The sequence below is a fragment of the Lissotriton helveticus genome, chromosome 5_1, assembly GCF_964261635.1.
Source record: "Lissotriton helveticus chromosome 5_1, aLisHel1.1, whole genome shotgun sequence".
NCBI classification, from domain to species: Eukaryota; Metazoa; Chordata; class Amphibia; order Caudata; family Salamandridae; genus Lissotriton; species Lissotriton helveticus.
In genome coordinates, this window is record NC_136065.1 from 47,321,959 (window position 1) to 47,338,723 (window position 16,765).

Below are 16,765 nucleotides of genomic sequence, written 5' to 3' on the forward strand. Positions count from 1 at the left end.
TAATCCAGACACTCTCCTGCCGCATCTTCTTGCGAGGCCACCAACCAGCTGAGTGACAATGACTGATGGGCTTTGCAGGCTACATTATGCTCCTTATTTTTGCTATCGCTATTTGCTCCTCCTCTGCTGACCGGGGTTTGGCCTCGCCTTTCCCCATCTCTATTTCATTCCTGCTGCTCCTGGGACCTCTCCTTTTTGTTGCATTGTGTATAATGTACTCTCAGATGCTATGTCGTTGCCGGGCGCAGCCCTTTTCGTTCTTTGTATCTCCTCCGCCACAGATAGACTTTACCTTTGCCTATGTTTGTGGTGCCTGGGCAGTGTTGACATACTGCTAGCTCTTTGCTTGCTAATAGGCTGCTGTCCTTCTCGAGCTGCTTTACCGCGGGGGTGTTCGCCGAGCACTGCCATGCCCCACCAGGGATGATTCCCAACTCATTTGTTCTGCTTCACTGTCCAAGTTTGGGGTCCCTGGGGTCGGGGGGTTTCTAAACCTGATTGGAGGGTTGAAGTGGGCGGTGGAGGGGGGAAACAGGAGTTTTTTCTGCTTGTTCTGTTCTGTGCGGACCTAGGTCTGCGAACTGTGGGGGGTGGGCGGGGGGTCTTGTTCTTTGGTCGCCTTTGTGACTCCATTACATTGTTCTTTTACTGTTCTTCTGTGTTCAAGCACGCTCTGACGCTCCTGGCATGCCAGGTTTGGGGTTATCTCTGATCGGCGGGTTGGTGGTTTTGTTCTCTTGATAGAACTGAGGCTTTGTCGCGCAGCTTGCTTATTGATGCTCTGTGTTACCGGATGTGCTTCTGCTCCCCCTCTATGCCATGTTTGAGGTTACGTCTCCCTTTTCTCTTTGGTGAGTGCATTGTTGCGGGGAGGGGATTGGGGGTGGGGTTGTTTCCTTGTGTGATGGTCGACCTGTCTAATTGTCTCTATGTTGCCTCTGTTTAGCTGTGAATGCTCCATGATATATGCCATGTTGCGCTTGCAACTCTGCTCATTTCTGTCTGGCTTGGGTGGCTCCCCGATGTGGTCCAGCACCCGATAGCCGTGGCGTTGGCTTGGCCCCTTTCACCCCTCTGCAGCATCACACTGGCGCTCCTGTTACAGCCCTAGTCCTCTGCTCCACAAGTGCGAGACCATGCCTCCCCCGGAGTGGCCTGTTTTACATCGGGCTGCAGGCTGTCATGCTCCCTTAATTGGATCCCCAGTTTGCTCCGCGGTCCCCAGCCCCGGCCTGGTTAGTCTCCCTGCTGCGCTCCTCCCCAAGCAGTGTCTGCTTTTTTACGTCCCCTCATGGCTAATTTGGACATAGAAAGTCCGAGGCCTGAATGACTATCGTAAGGCCCGCCTAACCCATGCTCATTTACCGAGCCACTGCGTGGATGTTTGTCTATTGCAGGAAACCCATTTCCTTCCCAGCTCAGTTTCTTGGCTCCAGGCGTGCTACTGGGGAGAGACCCACTCCTCAATGTACTCCTCATACGCCAGAGGGGTCTCCATTTTGCTGCGCCGCGGCCTTCCTTGGCAAACCTCTAAGGCCTGCATAGACCCTGTGGGTAGATATGTGATCTTACATGGCCTCCTGTTAGCGCAACCGGTTACCATCACCGCAGTGTATGGCCCGAACTCTGACGACCCCGACTTTTTCCACCACATCTGGCACTTGATTTCCTCTTGCGGTCCTGCTGCAGTTATCTGGGGAGGGGATTTTATTGTTACCCGCTGCGCTGGACAGGTCGGGCATATCCCGGGCTAGCCCGCAGGCCGCCTCCGCTCTGTCTTCTATCCTCGTCGATAATGCGCTCTCGGATATTTGGCGCCATCTGAGCCCGGACGCCAGGCAGGGTACTTGTATCACGGGGTGCGGGGCTGCTGGTCGAGAATAGACTTCTGGGTCGCCTCACCAGACGTACTGTCCTGGACAGTTGATGCCACTCATATTGCTCGCACCCTTTTCAATCCCGCGCCGGTCCAGCTCATCCTTCGGCCACCTGGTTCTCAGCGTCGGCCTTTCTCCTGGCGTCTTTCCCCGAATGCCCTTAGAGACGCGGTATTCTGTGACGAAATTCAGTCCTCCATCACTACCTTTTTTTAGCTCAAAGTGGGATCGGTCGACTCTGCCTCTACCCTCTGGGAGATTCATGTTGAACTGATTTCCAAGCAATCGGGCATCCTTAGGTCTATTCATTCTGCGCTTGCTTGTCTGGAGGGTGAGATCCGTGACTTGGACGCCGCTCTGCTGCTCAGTCCCAGCCCTGAAACGCTTGCGCATGTGCACCAAAAACACTTCAAATTCTCGATGAGGCGGGTAGTGAGCTGTCTTTTTTGGGTAGAGAGGGCCGTGCCCGCTGATTCGGGGAGGGGGATCATCCTGGGCGCACTCTCGCCAACCTTTTGCAGCCCCCGCGAGCAGCTTCGTACATTACCGCCCTCAGTGACGGTGGCCCGGATTGCACCACGTCCTCGGAGGAAATCAGGACCCGGTTTGCTAAGTTTTGTTCCAACCTAGACTCCGCGGGCTCTTCCCCCTCCTCGGCGGATTTTGACCAATACTTCGAATCTATAGAATTGGTTTGGCTAGCGGACTACCGTCGAAAGTTTCTCGATGAGCCCTTCTCGAGGGAGGAGATCCTGGCAGCAATTAGCAGCCTCCCCAGCGACAAGGCACCTGGCCTGGATGGTTTGCCCGCAGCCTTTTATAAAGCGTTCGCCGCTCTCTTGGTCCCGCATCTCGCCGCAATGTTCAATGTATCCTTCAATATGGGTGTGTTCCCACCGTCTCTCCGTGAGGCCTCGCTGACCCTCCTTCTCAAGCCCGAAAACCTGCTGATCGCTGCGACTCCTACCGCCCCCTCTCCCTCTTTAACATTGACGACAAGATCTTTGCAAAACTGATTGCCTCCCGTCTTCTATTACTGACGCCCACCATTGATCTGCCCGATCAATCAGGCTTCATTCCGGGCAGGGCCACCTCACATAATCTTCGTACCATCTTTTCTGTACTGCACCAAATTAACCCCGACCTTCCGGCTATAGTGGCGTTGCTCGACGCCACAAAAGCATTCGACACCCTGGAATGGCCCTTTCTTTTTTACATCCTATCCCGAATGGGTTTCAGTGCCCACTGTCTGCAGAATATTAGTTTACTCTACACTGCTCCGACGGCTCGACTTCGGGTAAATGGACTGATGTTGGATCCCATCGCCATCTCGCGCGGTACCAGGCCGTGGTGTCCGTTCTCACCCATGGTTTTAGCTAACGCAATGGAACCCCTGGCAGCACCATACTCACAGGGGTATCGGTTTTTCATCTCGCTCCCTTATGGTCTTCATGTATGCCGACGACGTTACTCTTTATGTTCGGCACCCTCAAGACAATCTTAGTCCCTTGGTGTGGGAGGTGATCCGGTTTGGCGGCCTATCGGGCGTTCAGATTAATTGGAACAAATCAGTGCTCCTTCCCCTGACTGACGCCACTCACTCTTTTGGGTCAGATTACCCTTTTGAATGGGCGGCTGGCCCCACAAACTATCTGGGGATTTGGCTGAGCAGGGACCCGGACGAGCTTTGGCTCTCCAACTTTGGCCGGGCGATGGATTGGCTAGAGTCTAGGGTCCCCCAATGGTCTCCCACTCTCCCTGGTGGGCCGTGTAGCCATAGCCAAGATGGTGGTACTCCCCAAATTCCTTTACCTCTTTTCTAACATACTTATTCCTCTCACTTCCTATTTCTTTCGCCCTCTTCGGTCACTAATTGTGTCGCTGGTCTGGGCCGGGCGACAACCCAGGATCGCTTACGATGTTCTCACTTTGCCTGTGTCGGCCGGCGGGCTGGGCGCTCCGGATTTTAAACTGTACGCTCTTTGTGTGCAGGCTAGTTTCCTCCATGTTTGGTTGCATCCTATCCCTTACCAGCCCCACGTTGGCAGTGGAGCTTGATGTCGCCTCCCACTGGCCTCTATCCACGGCACTTTTCTCTCCTGCGGTTCGCCCCCGGGCGGAGATAAACACCGTTGAGACGCTGCACTGGGCATGGCTATACCTTTGCCGTATGTTAGGGCTTTCCTTTCTATCCGCTAACGCCATGCCCATCATCAATCACCAGCCTTTCCGCCCTTGCAGTCGTCCAGCATGTCTCAACACGCGGAATCTCGTGGACTAAAGACCATGGCGGATCTGTATCCGAATGATTCCTTTTACACCCTCCCTGAGTCCCCCTCCTTGATGGATACGCCTCTATTCTATCAACTGCGTGCCACCTGTCGGAAATTGCACCCGACCTTCCCGAGCCCTCCACCCACCTTCCCGGCACTGGACTTCGTATATACTTCGGAGTCCCCGCGTAAGCTTGTCACAGATTACATTCCTTCGCGCTGGGAGCCTCCCCATCTCATCAACCCGGGCGAGGGATGCGTGGAGCACAGACCTCGGCATGGACATCTCTGATGCAGACTGGTCACACTGCTGCAATCAGATCAAGCTCTCCCCGAATTACCGGCTCCGCCTGATTCACTTCAAGTTCTTGCATAGGTTCTATCGCACTCCATTGTTTCTTCATCTCTTGGGACTGAGTCCGGAGGACTCCTGCAGGCGATGCTCGGCGCCAGCTGCTGACTTCACTCACTTGTCCTGGCTCTGCCCGAGGGTGCAGAGGTTTTGGATAGAGGTTTGCTCTACAACATCTGAAATCTCAGGCGCCGCTGTGGGCCCTGACCCCCTCCTATGTCTCCTCGGATTTGTCAAGCCGTGTCCAGGCGCATCCCGTCGGCTCATAGCTATGCTCCTGCTGCTGGCGAGATGCAGGGCTGCGATGTGCTGGGGCCGCCGGCCCGCCCCGGTTGCTGCGGACTGGCTTGCAGATGCATCCCGTTGTCAAATGCTCCTTTCCGAATTTTGGGATCATATGCCTGCTAAATCGCATCCTGTTGACATTTGGGGTCCCCTGGTTGCCTATCTACTCGCCCGATCCTCCTCGAGTGGTACTGTATCTCCTGTGCTCCCCGCCGGCCCTGGGTCCGCGGCGGCCGCGGAGGCGGCCAATACCTGATCTCCCCCTTTGTTCCCACCCCATGCATGCGCTGCCTGCTCTTTTCCCTCGCTGTTGTCGCTCTCGCGTTCCCTGCCGGCCCCTGGCCCACGGCGGCCGCTGGTGCTGGCAGCTGCCTGACTTCTGCCCATTCCCTTTCTGGTCAAAGCTGCACCTTTGATTCTGGAGCTCCCACCGGGCTTCTGGTCATGCCCAGTGGAGAGGACAATTCGTTGGCATAGTGCCACCACATCATCGTCTGAACGGAATGCCGGCTGCCTCTTCACCACCCACTGTTTTTGTGCATGGCTGTTTTTGGGAATGCTATTACACCCTGCGCGGTGTCATATTTCGGAGCTCATGACTTATCAAGTGATGTTGTACTGCATCTGTTTTTTTTTCTCCAGAAATTGACATATAAAGTTAAAAAAATAATAATAAATCGCCCATTAAGACCTACTAGATATCTGGGCTTATTTTTCAATGCAGATCTCTCTCAACTGTTTCAATTAAACTACATAAAAACGCTCAATAAAATGTAAAATGTTTAGAAAAAGTGTTGCTATTACCTCTGACAATAGTAGGCCGAGTCTCTTTAGTGAAGATGTCAATTCTTCCTCTGCTGATATTCTGTTTTTTAAATCAACCCCTTAAAAATACTGATTTCTTATTTTAACGAAGTAGACAAAACTCTATGGCAGGTTGTATGGACAAAAAAGAGCCCCAGAAAAAGCTTCTATTCTCCAGGTAGAATGGGAGCAGGGAGGACTTGCCTTGCCTCATTTATCTATCTATTATCAAGCTGCATTGATGAGCTTATTAACGTAGCTGATGGCTCCTACCTCGAAATTTGACAACATTGTTTTTTAATCTGATGCTGGCAGAAACTGAAATTAAGTTACCAGCATTTCTGCGTACTGTAAAGCTACCCAAAAGAACAAGGTATATAGTGGTGAACACTATGGCTAACCACAATCAACGGATCCATAAAGCTTACGATATTCCACTGTGCCACACATTTACTCTCCTTAAAGACTGTGAGTTGTGGGGTCTCCAGGTTTCACAGAATGCATTGCAGTCCTATAATAGGCTAGGATTCCGTAAACTTGGAGATTTCTACAACGGTACCATTCTTATATCATGGGAGGTATTTGTATCACATTGTGCACTTCAGAGGGGAAATCTCTGGTTAAGTTTTGGACAGACAATTTGTTTCCTTACGAATAAGTATAAAATAATCAATGAGAGGGAAAGAATAATTTTGAAAGCGGCACAAGAGTTGAATTTAAGCAGAACTGGTAATTGGTATTGTTTATTACGACAAGGTTTGAATCAGGAGCTCATTGAGGTAATGCTTTCAAAGATTGCCCAGGAAACCAACTGCTGGTCTAATAAAGGAATCGTCTGCGTCTGTCGAAATACCCCCCCACCCGACCCCACCACCCCACTGCTCCTTCCTGCATGGGCTGCGGCTTCTAATTAATGCCTTCCTTGTGTGTCCCCAAAGTAAACATCCTCTACACTTCTCTTTCCTTGTGATATATGTTGTCTTCACATCCTGTAATCTGATGGATCGCCTCCAAAATAGTTCATTTGAAGCAATTTTCAGAATGTTCAAGTTGCGTACAATGTTGTACTAGAGGGGCAGGGATCTTATTACTGTGTTTAGCCAATTTCTGTTTACAGAACCTTACCCTAAATTCAGATCCCGCCTTACCTATATATCCCAAAGCGCATGAGCATGGACTCACTATATTAACAAAATAGGGCAACCCAATCATAACCAAGGAATTGTGTAAAATATAATTTTATATACAAAATATCCCTTGAGGAATTGTTTATATCACAACCAAGATTGATTTTTCTCAAGGTCAATGATGTGATCCAAACCTTTAAAGAAGGAAGATTACATTCAAGGATGTATTCAAATATAAATGTATTTACTTCATTCATATTATATTTCATTCATTTTACAAAACACCCATAATTATAGACAATATATACACAATATACAAATAAGACAAATATATATGTCGCAACACTGCCACTACCAAATCAATCTCATTGAGTTTCTCAATATTGTAATGGGATAGCAGGAAGTGTAATCACCCTTTTTCCAAAATAATATGGACAGGAAATATAAAAGCCCATATACTCCAAACATCGAATATTTACATCAGATAGAGAATGTTCCCATAATGATATTCAAAAGAAATAAGGCTGTTTTGTCGACGTCTCAGTCTTTCAAGGCCATACTGGTCCGCAAGACTCTTCTCAGGACTCAGCGTTGCACAAAAGATGATGACTTCTGAAAATACTAACAAAAGAAAATAATCAATACATCCATGATCTAATGTATCAGCTGCTCACAAAAAGAACCACCATTGACCATCATACCAAACCGTGTATCCATGATACTACCAGCATATTCTAAAAAAACAAAAACAAACATCATGAGTGTCTATTCGTGTTAAACACCACATAGAGCAAGTTTGACCTAGTACATCATACCCAAAAAATATTTTGAAACAGTATACCTTGCTGCCTTCTCATAAAGATTCAATGAGACTCCAATAATAAACAAAAACAACAAATGAAAAACAGAAGAACTACAATCAGTCAAATTGAACTGCCACAGAATGTGCTAGAAAGACTCACGGAAAATTATTGACCCTATGGGCCCAAATCACAGAACTAACTTAAGACAAAATCCTAAACTTACTACTTTTGGTATTCACAGAAGTTAGGATTTTGTCTTAAATTTGTCTTAAGACAAACTTAAGACAAAATCCTAACTTCTGTGAATACCAAAAGTAGTAAGTTTAGATTTTTGTCTTAAGTTAGTTCTGTGAATCTGGCCCTGTGTCCTTACCCGACTTCAAGGAAATTACAGTCATCTCTTCTACAATTTATAACAACAAACATGAAGTGACCACATGCTGCTAGTTAGATGTAATGCAATCAAAGACAGGTTTTAAATAACTGGCATAGTTGGCATCTAGGGCAGTATGTACTTACTCGATTTACTTCAAACCACAAATGGCTTACGGCGTCCAACTACTTTATATGATCAGCACACATTGTGCTTCTACAAGTCCAATATTAATCGACTGAGCTAACATGCACAATTAGTAGGTCTTGTGCCCAGGCGGCACAAAAGAGTCCGCCATCTTGATATTACCAGCGTAATATACCAAACCAGTGTGTGGTGGTCTCCCAAAAAGCTATGTTCACACAAAACTCCCAACAGTTACTGTTAATACCGAGATTCCAAAAAAGTACTGCATCTATAATCAGAGCAGCAACAAATCTTCACGGACACACCGCAGCGGAACTAAAAATGGTGGCCATTTTGACTTGGGACCAAAGATATAATTCACAGTTTATCACTACAGACAATAAATGGCCCACTGAACATCCAATTAGAACAATATTAAAACAATAATAATAATAATGATAAATGAAACTAAAACTAAACATACACAACAAGAGCTCCAGATCTCATATAAGGAGATATTTTTCTCAATGGCCTGAACATACATGCTAGTGGAAAACAAAAAAGCACAAGGGCACATTAAGGTACTCACCAATTCAGATAAGGTTCCTCAATACTGCCACAATACCATTAAGTTATAAAGCGGCAATTGTCTGCCATTCAACATATAAACTAAGTCCTTTCTCCACAGTTTTAGCTGACCAGATCCACCTGTTTTCCTTCAGTGTGAGCTGGCGATCAATATCACATCTACGTCTAGAACATTTAACCACCTTTAGTACAAACGATTTCATCTCATTCGGGCCGGAGCCATACTCATGTAATGTTCAACTAGGGATGCAGTAATTATTTTACAACGTACACGCGACTGGTGTTGAATTATATGTTTCTTAACTTCTTCTCTTGTTTTTTCCATGTAGTACAGTGAACACAGACATTCAATGCAATACATTACATTCTTTGACAGACAGTTTGAATGATGTTTCAAAATCCACTTTTTATCATTGATAATACATATTTTTACTACTGATGTGGTAGCCAAGCTGTACAATGGCCACTCGGATAATGACCCACTACAGGTGTCAAGCCCCAAAGCTGTTGTAATGAATTAGGTTCACAATTGTTGTAAGCCCTGACCAGATGATCTCTTAGATTTTTAAAATGCAAACAATTGTTTATCTCTCTGTGTGTTCACTTTCTGTATTAAATGCCAATTTTTCATTATACTCTTTTTTATTCTGTTGGATTCTGTTCCAAATGTGGTCACACAAGTTAGTCTCTTTGATCAGATCCCTGATGTTCTTTTACTTTGAGCAAGGCATCACGATCATAGTACCAGGCGCATTTGAATGAGCGTTTCACTAAAAGGTAAGGATAACCCCTCAAAACCAATTTGGACTTGAGGATTTTTAGCCTTTTTGAAATAGTCTTTCCTTTAGATATAGTTGTGTTTGATCCTCAAAAACTGACCAAAAGAGAGATTATCTTTCAGATTACGAAGATGATAACTCGTGTATTTCAAAAGTGTGTTCCCAGCTGTAGGTTTTGTATATAGACTAAGTGATAAAGATTCTGAGTCATAACTAATATTTAAATTAAGAAAGCTTATTGACTGGTTATGGTAGTCAATAGTAAATTGAAAGTTATTGATGTATCTATTCAACCACAGATCGAAATCCATAAGATCATCCACGGAACCGTGCCAAATCAAAATGGCATCATCAATGTATCTTATATATTTCTTCAAATTATTTATAAAAGGGTTGTTATTGTAGATAACCTTTTTTTCAAAGGAGGAGACATACAGATTGGCTGGGTTTTCTGGACATTGATGTTCTGTTCCACTGCATATGCACTTCCACCCTATTAGTTATTACTGAATCAAGAGTAAAAGGTCAATTTATAGGCCATTCCTATGTCATTCAACCAAGTACTTACCATCAACTGGCATTAACACTTGGATTTCATGAATGTTTCATGACATCATCATCATTGATTCGGAAAAAGTAGAAATGCATAAATACCTTCTAGTGCAAAAATAAGAGACTGTTCCCTACTTTTGGGAGATAAAATGAAGAAAATTGTGCCAAAGGGCAGCTATTACCTTTTTATTTTTTAACCATTCACCATTCCTTTTTCCCTTAACAGCAATTGTGAAAGACAAAATAATTTGCTTAGCTTGCATTTTTATTAACAATGTTTGTAGAGTCTTTTATGACCATATATATGATATCACGAATATCTGAAATTCACCTATTGGCCTTCGATGCAAAAGTAATTCAGGATTGCAGCACAAATCTCAATTGGAGGTCTCACTGGGGATAAGTTGCCTTAATCTGGTCACTGTTTATGTTCCAGCCTTGCACAAGTTGCTAGGCTGTGAAAGGAAATAGCTAACTTGCTATTCCATAACAAAGCCATGCTGTGTGAACCATCTTAGAAACTCAAGAAGAGACTCACTCTTTCCTGCTCTAGCAAATTTAGCATATCACCTCAAAAAAGCAAGAGGTAGTTAGGGTGATAAGGACTCAAAATCCATGTTAGAATTGTTCCTGCTGTTTCAGCTCACCATGACAGTATTTACTACTTTTTATAGTCTGTATTGTTAACATTAAGAGTTTATGTATTGAGTTATAAGTTTAAAATAAATATTTTTAAATACATGTCCTGTTTCTTAGTGGTTTTGAGTGTGTTACTCATCAATGAAAGGGGGGTTGGAGTTCGACTGTATCCCTGAAAATATCAGACATTGCAATGATTTGTCATTCCCCCGTCTCTTGAATGGCATAATCAGAAAACCCAATCGGACTTCTTCCTTTCAGAATTATATAATGCTGCTGTATTACTTAGCTACCCTGATACCGAGTAGCTGAAGATTTACATTTTTATACTGACTTTAATTTTAGCATTTCTTTTCAATTCAAGTAATAATAATAAATTCTTAGTGTAGGAGTAGTACAAGGGTAGGCAGCTGAACAGCATCCATTTCCTTTTCTTCATTGAAAAGCTTCTTATTTCCAAGGGGTGGTGCAGACTGAACGAGTTAGGGCCATGCACCTGTGACAACTTTTCAGTCCAGGATACAATGCACCTAATAATGTTCTGCGACTTGTATAGTGACATCAGAAAGAGGTTTCTTTTCCCATTACTAAAAAGAAAGGGTTTATCCAAGTAAAGCCAGCCTTATTATATTTACAGCTACTAAATGACCCAAAGGAGATCTTCTATATACCCAGTTTCCTTATGGCAGCTGTTAGGTCAAGAAATAGCCGCAAGGATAGCCCATAATTAATGAGGTTTTAGAGCATTTACTTTTATCTTTAAAAAAAAATTTTTTTTTAATGATTGATATTTTTCATGAGGTCCATATCAAATTTCATGGATGCACTGTCACTTTTGCCCTGGAATGCACTTTACCTGATTAGTACTGTATCATGTCTTTTGCACATAGACTGTTACTGCCAGATTGCATTATATTGTTGACACTGTATTTTGTACTTTTGCACATATATGTTTGTATTTTTGTGTCTGTACTTTTATGGTTTTAACTTAACCGAATAAAGTGGTTTGTTGATGATGACAAGCTTCTGAAATATTCCAGAATTCCACAACGGACACATCTGAGCAATGTAGGCTTGGCCCACAGGTTATACCTTATTGCTGCCAATGTGAGTGGACATACGCATTACCTATGGTTATGGCATAAATAAGAAACAAATAAAAGAGTGAGGCAGAGACAGACCTATGATGATGGGATGGTCCAATGCTTATGATTTAAAGTAGTAATATGAGACATTATTTAAAAATATCTTTTCTGCATCACATTATGAAGGCCTCATGTAAGCTAAATGTGGGCGAAGGCACAAAGGTTTTACACAGCCTCTAAGAAGGTGCACATGGTTGTAGGTCTTGCAATGTTCCAAATGCAGATACATCTGTTCTGTTCAATCCTGACTGTTGAATGCTCATTGTGGTGGGCATTTTCAATCTCATCATTTTTAACAATTTTTGTGAATAGCTTGAATTGTGAGAATTTCACCCGACCACAGTTGCCATAAGCATGGAACGACTCTTGAAAGTTTGCCTTTTACATTTTTAGCAATGAAGTATTTAATCTGCACAAGTAATACATTTTTCATTCTTTTTTCAGACACTCTTCAGAAAGAAAAAGGTATGTGAAATTGCTTTGAAACAAGGGTGAGGGCAAGGACACATCTACCGTAAGAGTACGTATGTTAAAAAACTTGTCTGTATATTGTTACTGCTTGTCGTGCATTATTTGCTTTTGATAAAGTTGAGAACTCTATTTTGTGATGTACAGGGGCTATTAGCTGAACTGTGTTTCCTTTACACAAAACCATAAGTCCCCTACAAAGTGTGAAAAGCAAGTCCCACTCTGCACCGCAACACCAAACACTAAGACACACACCAAGGGTTTTTACTCAATTTAGACTCTTCGACTCCATCTTAAAAATATTCATAAATGACCATTTTCAAGTTCAAAAATCATTTGTTTGCTATTTGAGCAGACATATCTAGGAAATATTTTCCAAATTATAGTACATCTAAAGAAAGAATTTCCAAATGAAATTTGAGGTTTTCATCATTAACATTTTGTTTGTTACATATATTTGAAGCATTTTTATAATCTACATTGAATTTATTACTATTTTACAAACACCCTAACTACTATAGTGACAGATAACTTTATGTCATTTACTTCAACAAACCATGCCAATAATTGAAGGGCTATACAAAAGTATAATAATCATAAATGTGATAGGGTAAACATATAAACTATTTATGACTATATGAACAGAAATATCTTATGAATATCACATTTTCATAATGTTTCAAAAATAAATTAGAATATTTAGAAAATCCCCTTAGATATATAATGTTGCTCGTTCTGAGTTTTCTTTGTCTGTCTAGTTTCACCAGTGGGCAATGTAGAAATAAATTGCACTTCCTCAAAGCAAGATTACATTAGTCGTCTCTATAGCTTCTCAGATAGGTGATTTAATTAAAGCAACAGGTAAGTTAATATACTGAGCAATAATAGATGGATCTTTTTCTTTTTTTTAACTAGATGTTGAGAAGAGCAGCCTAAATTTAACTCCGCACTCGGCTGCAATTTTAAGAAATTATTGGATATCCAGGACCAGGTGTATTTCTCCAGTACTCTAGGTGTCCGGAGTTTTTTTTTTTTAAATATCTTTTTTTATTGGCAGTTATACATAATCCAGCACAGTTACTGAAGAAGAGCACGTTCACTACAGCACGTTTGGATTACAGCTAGGATAATATTTCAGGTGCATCCTGCAAGGCAATGTTAAGTTTTAAGCTCAGCATCGCATACACACACAATAATACTGGAGGCAAGAATTCCTGGCAGATACAAGCATCTTCGTAACAGTCAATTGTTATTAACTCCTATTCAGTGGGGAGCTGATGAGCATCTCATTTTGTATCTTGTCGCCCATATACATATGGTTGTTGTCTACCTTACCATCTCTGCAGTATACGGTCAATCAGCGCCAGGCTGATAAAAGACGACATTCAAAAAAAGATAAACCATACAAAACAAAACAAACTTTCAACTACAACTAAATCTAAACCACCTCTGTCTGTGCATTTGAAATACTATTGTCATTTAAAGAATCTCCATCAGTGTCTAACAGAAGAGGGGCGGGGGGAAGCAGGTCACAACATAGATAGGGGAAAGTGAAGAGTCATGGTATCTAAGTAAATACTTCTAGCTATCCGTCCCAGTCGGTCGAGGATGAAATCTGGGTCTGATCCGGTGTGTGTCTTTGTTCCCACATTTGTACCGTATCTGCCAAGGGTTCTGCCAGCGGTTTATGCCGTTTTGTAATCCTATCTTCTTGAACGAAGCTTGTTCCTCTGCTCTAGCCCAGCGAGTAACCTCCTCTTCCCAAACCACCACCAGCGGGCATGTTTTGTCCACCCAAGAGTTATCCGTAGTCAGGCCAGGATGAAAGCCAAGTCTATAAACCTATGCCCTATTCTCTGTGGCTTGGGTCTCGGAAATAATCTCAGCAGACAAATCTCCAGGGAACACGCTAGTGATATAGAGAAGACACCATTAAGCATACCCACAATTATGCACCAGAAGTCTACTAGCTGCCCACTGGACCAAATCATATGGTCGAAGTCTGCATCCAGTTGTGAGCACCAAGCACAACCTGGTCCTCCGTGCCATATACCACATTTAACCTATGTGGGGTAAGGTAAGGTCTGTGTATAATGTTAAATTGCACTAGTTTAAAAGCTGTATTCCGGGATATTTTTTTGGACCGCCCAAAACTCTCCCCCATTCTTTCTCAGTCAATTATCTATTTAGCATGCTCTCCCATCGCTCTAGCAGTCTAGGCAATAATGGTGAAGCTAGTTCCTTTATTGCCAGATACAACCGTTTAACCAAATGCCCTGCCAAACCCAGAGTCAATAGTGCCTGTAGGGTGGGGTGGGTACCCAGTTCATTCTCTGATATACCCATAATTCTGTCATCGCCGCTCAAATTATATGGTAGTTTAAAAATTGTACTGGTGGGAGTTTGTGATATTCAAGAAACTCATCTAACGGTAGCAATTCGCCATCTCTGTAGTAATCACCAACTGTCCGTATGCCCGCCTCTTCCCATCCCACCAATTGTCGGTCAGTAAGAGGAGGACCTGTTCCCACCTGATGGATACCTGTAAGTGGAATACCGGGTGCGTAGAGCAGAGTTCCCTTGGAACGTGCTATGCATCTATCCTAGCAAGTCACCGCCACAAAGAGCAACACGCCCATTCGATTAATTCTCTGACGACAATTAAGCAACCTAGGGAGCAGAGACATGTGTATAGTCTTAGGGGCAAACAATGATATAGACAGGTCTCTCCCATCCAACCATATAGCAAGCTACTGAAGCTGAGCCGCCAGATAGTAGGCCTCAAAGTCAGGGGCCCCCAGTCCGCCCACCAACAGGAGCCTCATGGTCTGCAGCGACACTCTCTTCCGACCACCATCCCACACCAAATCCCGCATTATCCCATCGAGAGTCTGGAACCAGTGTTTGGGCACCACAACTGGCAGGTTGACAAAGTAATATAAAAGTCGTGGCAGTTTTACCATTTTGGATAATGCCATGCGAGCCATGACTGGAAGTTTGAGCGTACGCCAGCAAGGTCACATTTGCCCGAAGTCTTCTCAAGGCACCCCCTAAATTACCGTCAAATAAATCAGTTTCTGTGTGATAAATTTGTGTCCCCAAGTGTTTGAAGGAGACCAAAGCTTATTGTAGGCTAGGCGGTAATACTGGTGGCCTCGGGAGAGCGGGGTGCAGCGGGGTGCAGCGGTAACAGAGAAGTTTTCCGCCGATTCAAGCGTAGACCAGGGAGTCCCGCAAATTCTTCCAATATGCGTATCGCTGTGTGTATCCCACTGAGGTCAACCCGCAAATATATTAACACATCATCAGCATAGAGCGATATAATGTGTTCGGTCCTTCGAGGGGGATCCCCAATATACTCCCTTCTTGTCTAAAGTGTTCCGCCAGTGGTTCCATCGCTAGTGCGAAAATCCGGGGCAACAGGGGACATCCCAGTCTGGTGCCTCTATGAATAAGATACGGAGTCGATATTACGTGGCCAGTACGCATACGTGCTCAAGGTTTTGTGTATAGAAGACAAATCCACTTCTGCCATCCTTCTCCCATCTGCATTTTCTCCATTACTGCTAGTTAAAAATCCCAGCGCAAAGAATCAAAAGCTTTTTCCAAATCTATCACAATTACTAGTGCATCTGGGAAGTTCCCTATATCCGAATGGAACATGACGTGGTACAGTCGCCGAAGGTTGTTGGACGTGGATCGTGTAGGAATAATACCTTTTTGGTCCTCATGAACCAAGCACCTCATATGAGGCAAGAGCCTAGTTCCCAGCGCCTTGCTCAGTATCTTAAAATCCATATTTAACATGGATAGTAGTCAAAACTCAGTCAATTGGGCATGTGTGTTTTTGGTTTTAGGCATTATTAATTGAGGGCAGCAGGAGCTGTTATTTAAGTGCAATGGCATACACCTGTGCTAGTTTTGGGGTTAGAATATCTACAAAGGTAGCGTAAAATTCAGCAGGGAGGCCATCAGGTCCCGGTGTTTTCCCTCTCGCCATATCTCTGATAGCCTTTCTAATTACTCCCGCTGTAACTGGTAGTGCCAACGAGTTTTCAGTGTCGCGGTCTAAGCTTGGCAGTCTCAAGCCTTCGAGATATAAAAGGGGTTCACCCTCCCGGCTCACCTCCAGCAACCCATAAAGCGACTCATAATAGGTATGAAACGCAGCTTTAATAGCCCTTGGAGAGGAAATGATCTGGCCCTGTGCCTCCGTTATAATGGGGATAGGTGTACCCTTACTTTCCGGCCTAATCAACCAGGCCAGCAAACGTCCAGCTTTACCTCCCTCCATGTGTTGTTTCAATTGGTAGGTTTTGTGGTCTAATGCCCTCAATCTATCCCATGTGGAATTATAGAGGCTTTTCACTTCTGCCAATTTACCCTGCAAAGAAGAATCACCTGCAATTTCCCTATCCAGTGTCAGGATTTGTCCTTCTAATTCATCTAGTTCCTGGGTCACCATCCTTCAGATCCCCACCTTCTGTCCCATACAGTGTCCCCGGATCACCACTTTAAACACTTCCCATTCCACTAATGGGGAGCTTGCTGTCTATTGATTTTCGGCAAAGTAG

At 44.0% G+C, this 16,765-nt stretch overlaps 1 protein-coding gene across 1 annotated transcript in view; it reads left to right on the forward strand.

Moving 5' to 3' along the window:
* LOC144754115 (butyrophilin subfamily 1 member A1-like) overlaps nucleotides 1-16,765 on the forward strand; it is a 588,580-nt gene that overhangs the window by 300,309 nt on the left and 271,506 nt on the right. The window contains exon 13 of the mRNA XM_078641681.1: nucleotides 12,168-12,188. Within this exon, the coding sequence (XP_078497807.1) occupies nucleotides 12,168-12,188 (21 nt within the window). The remainder of the gene's footprint in view (nucleotides 1-12,167; nucleotides 12,189-16,765) is intronic.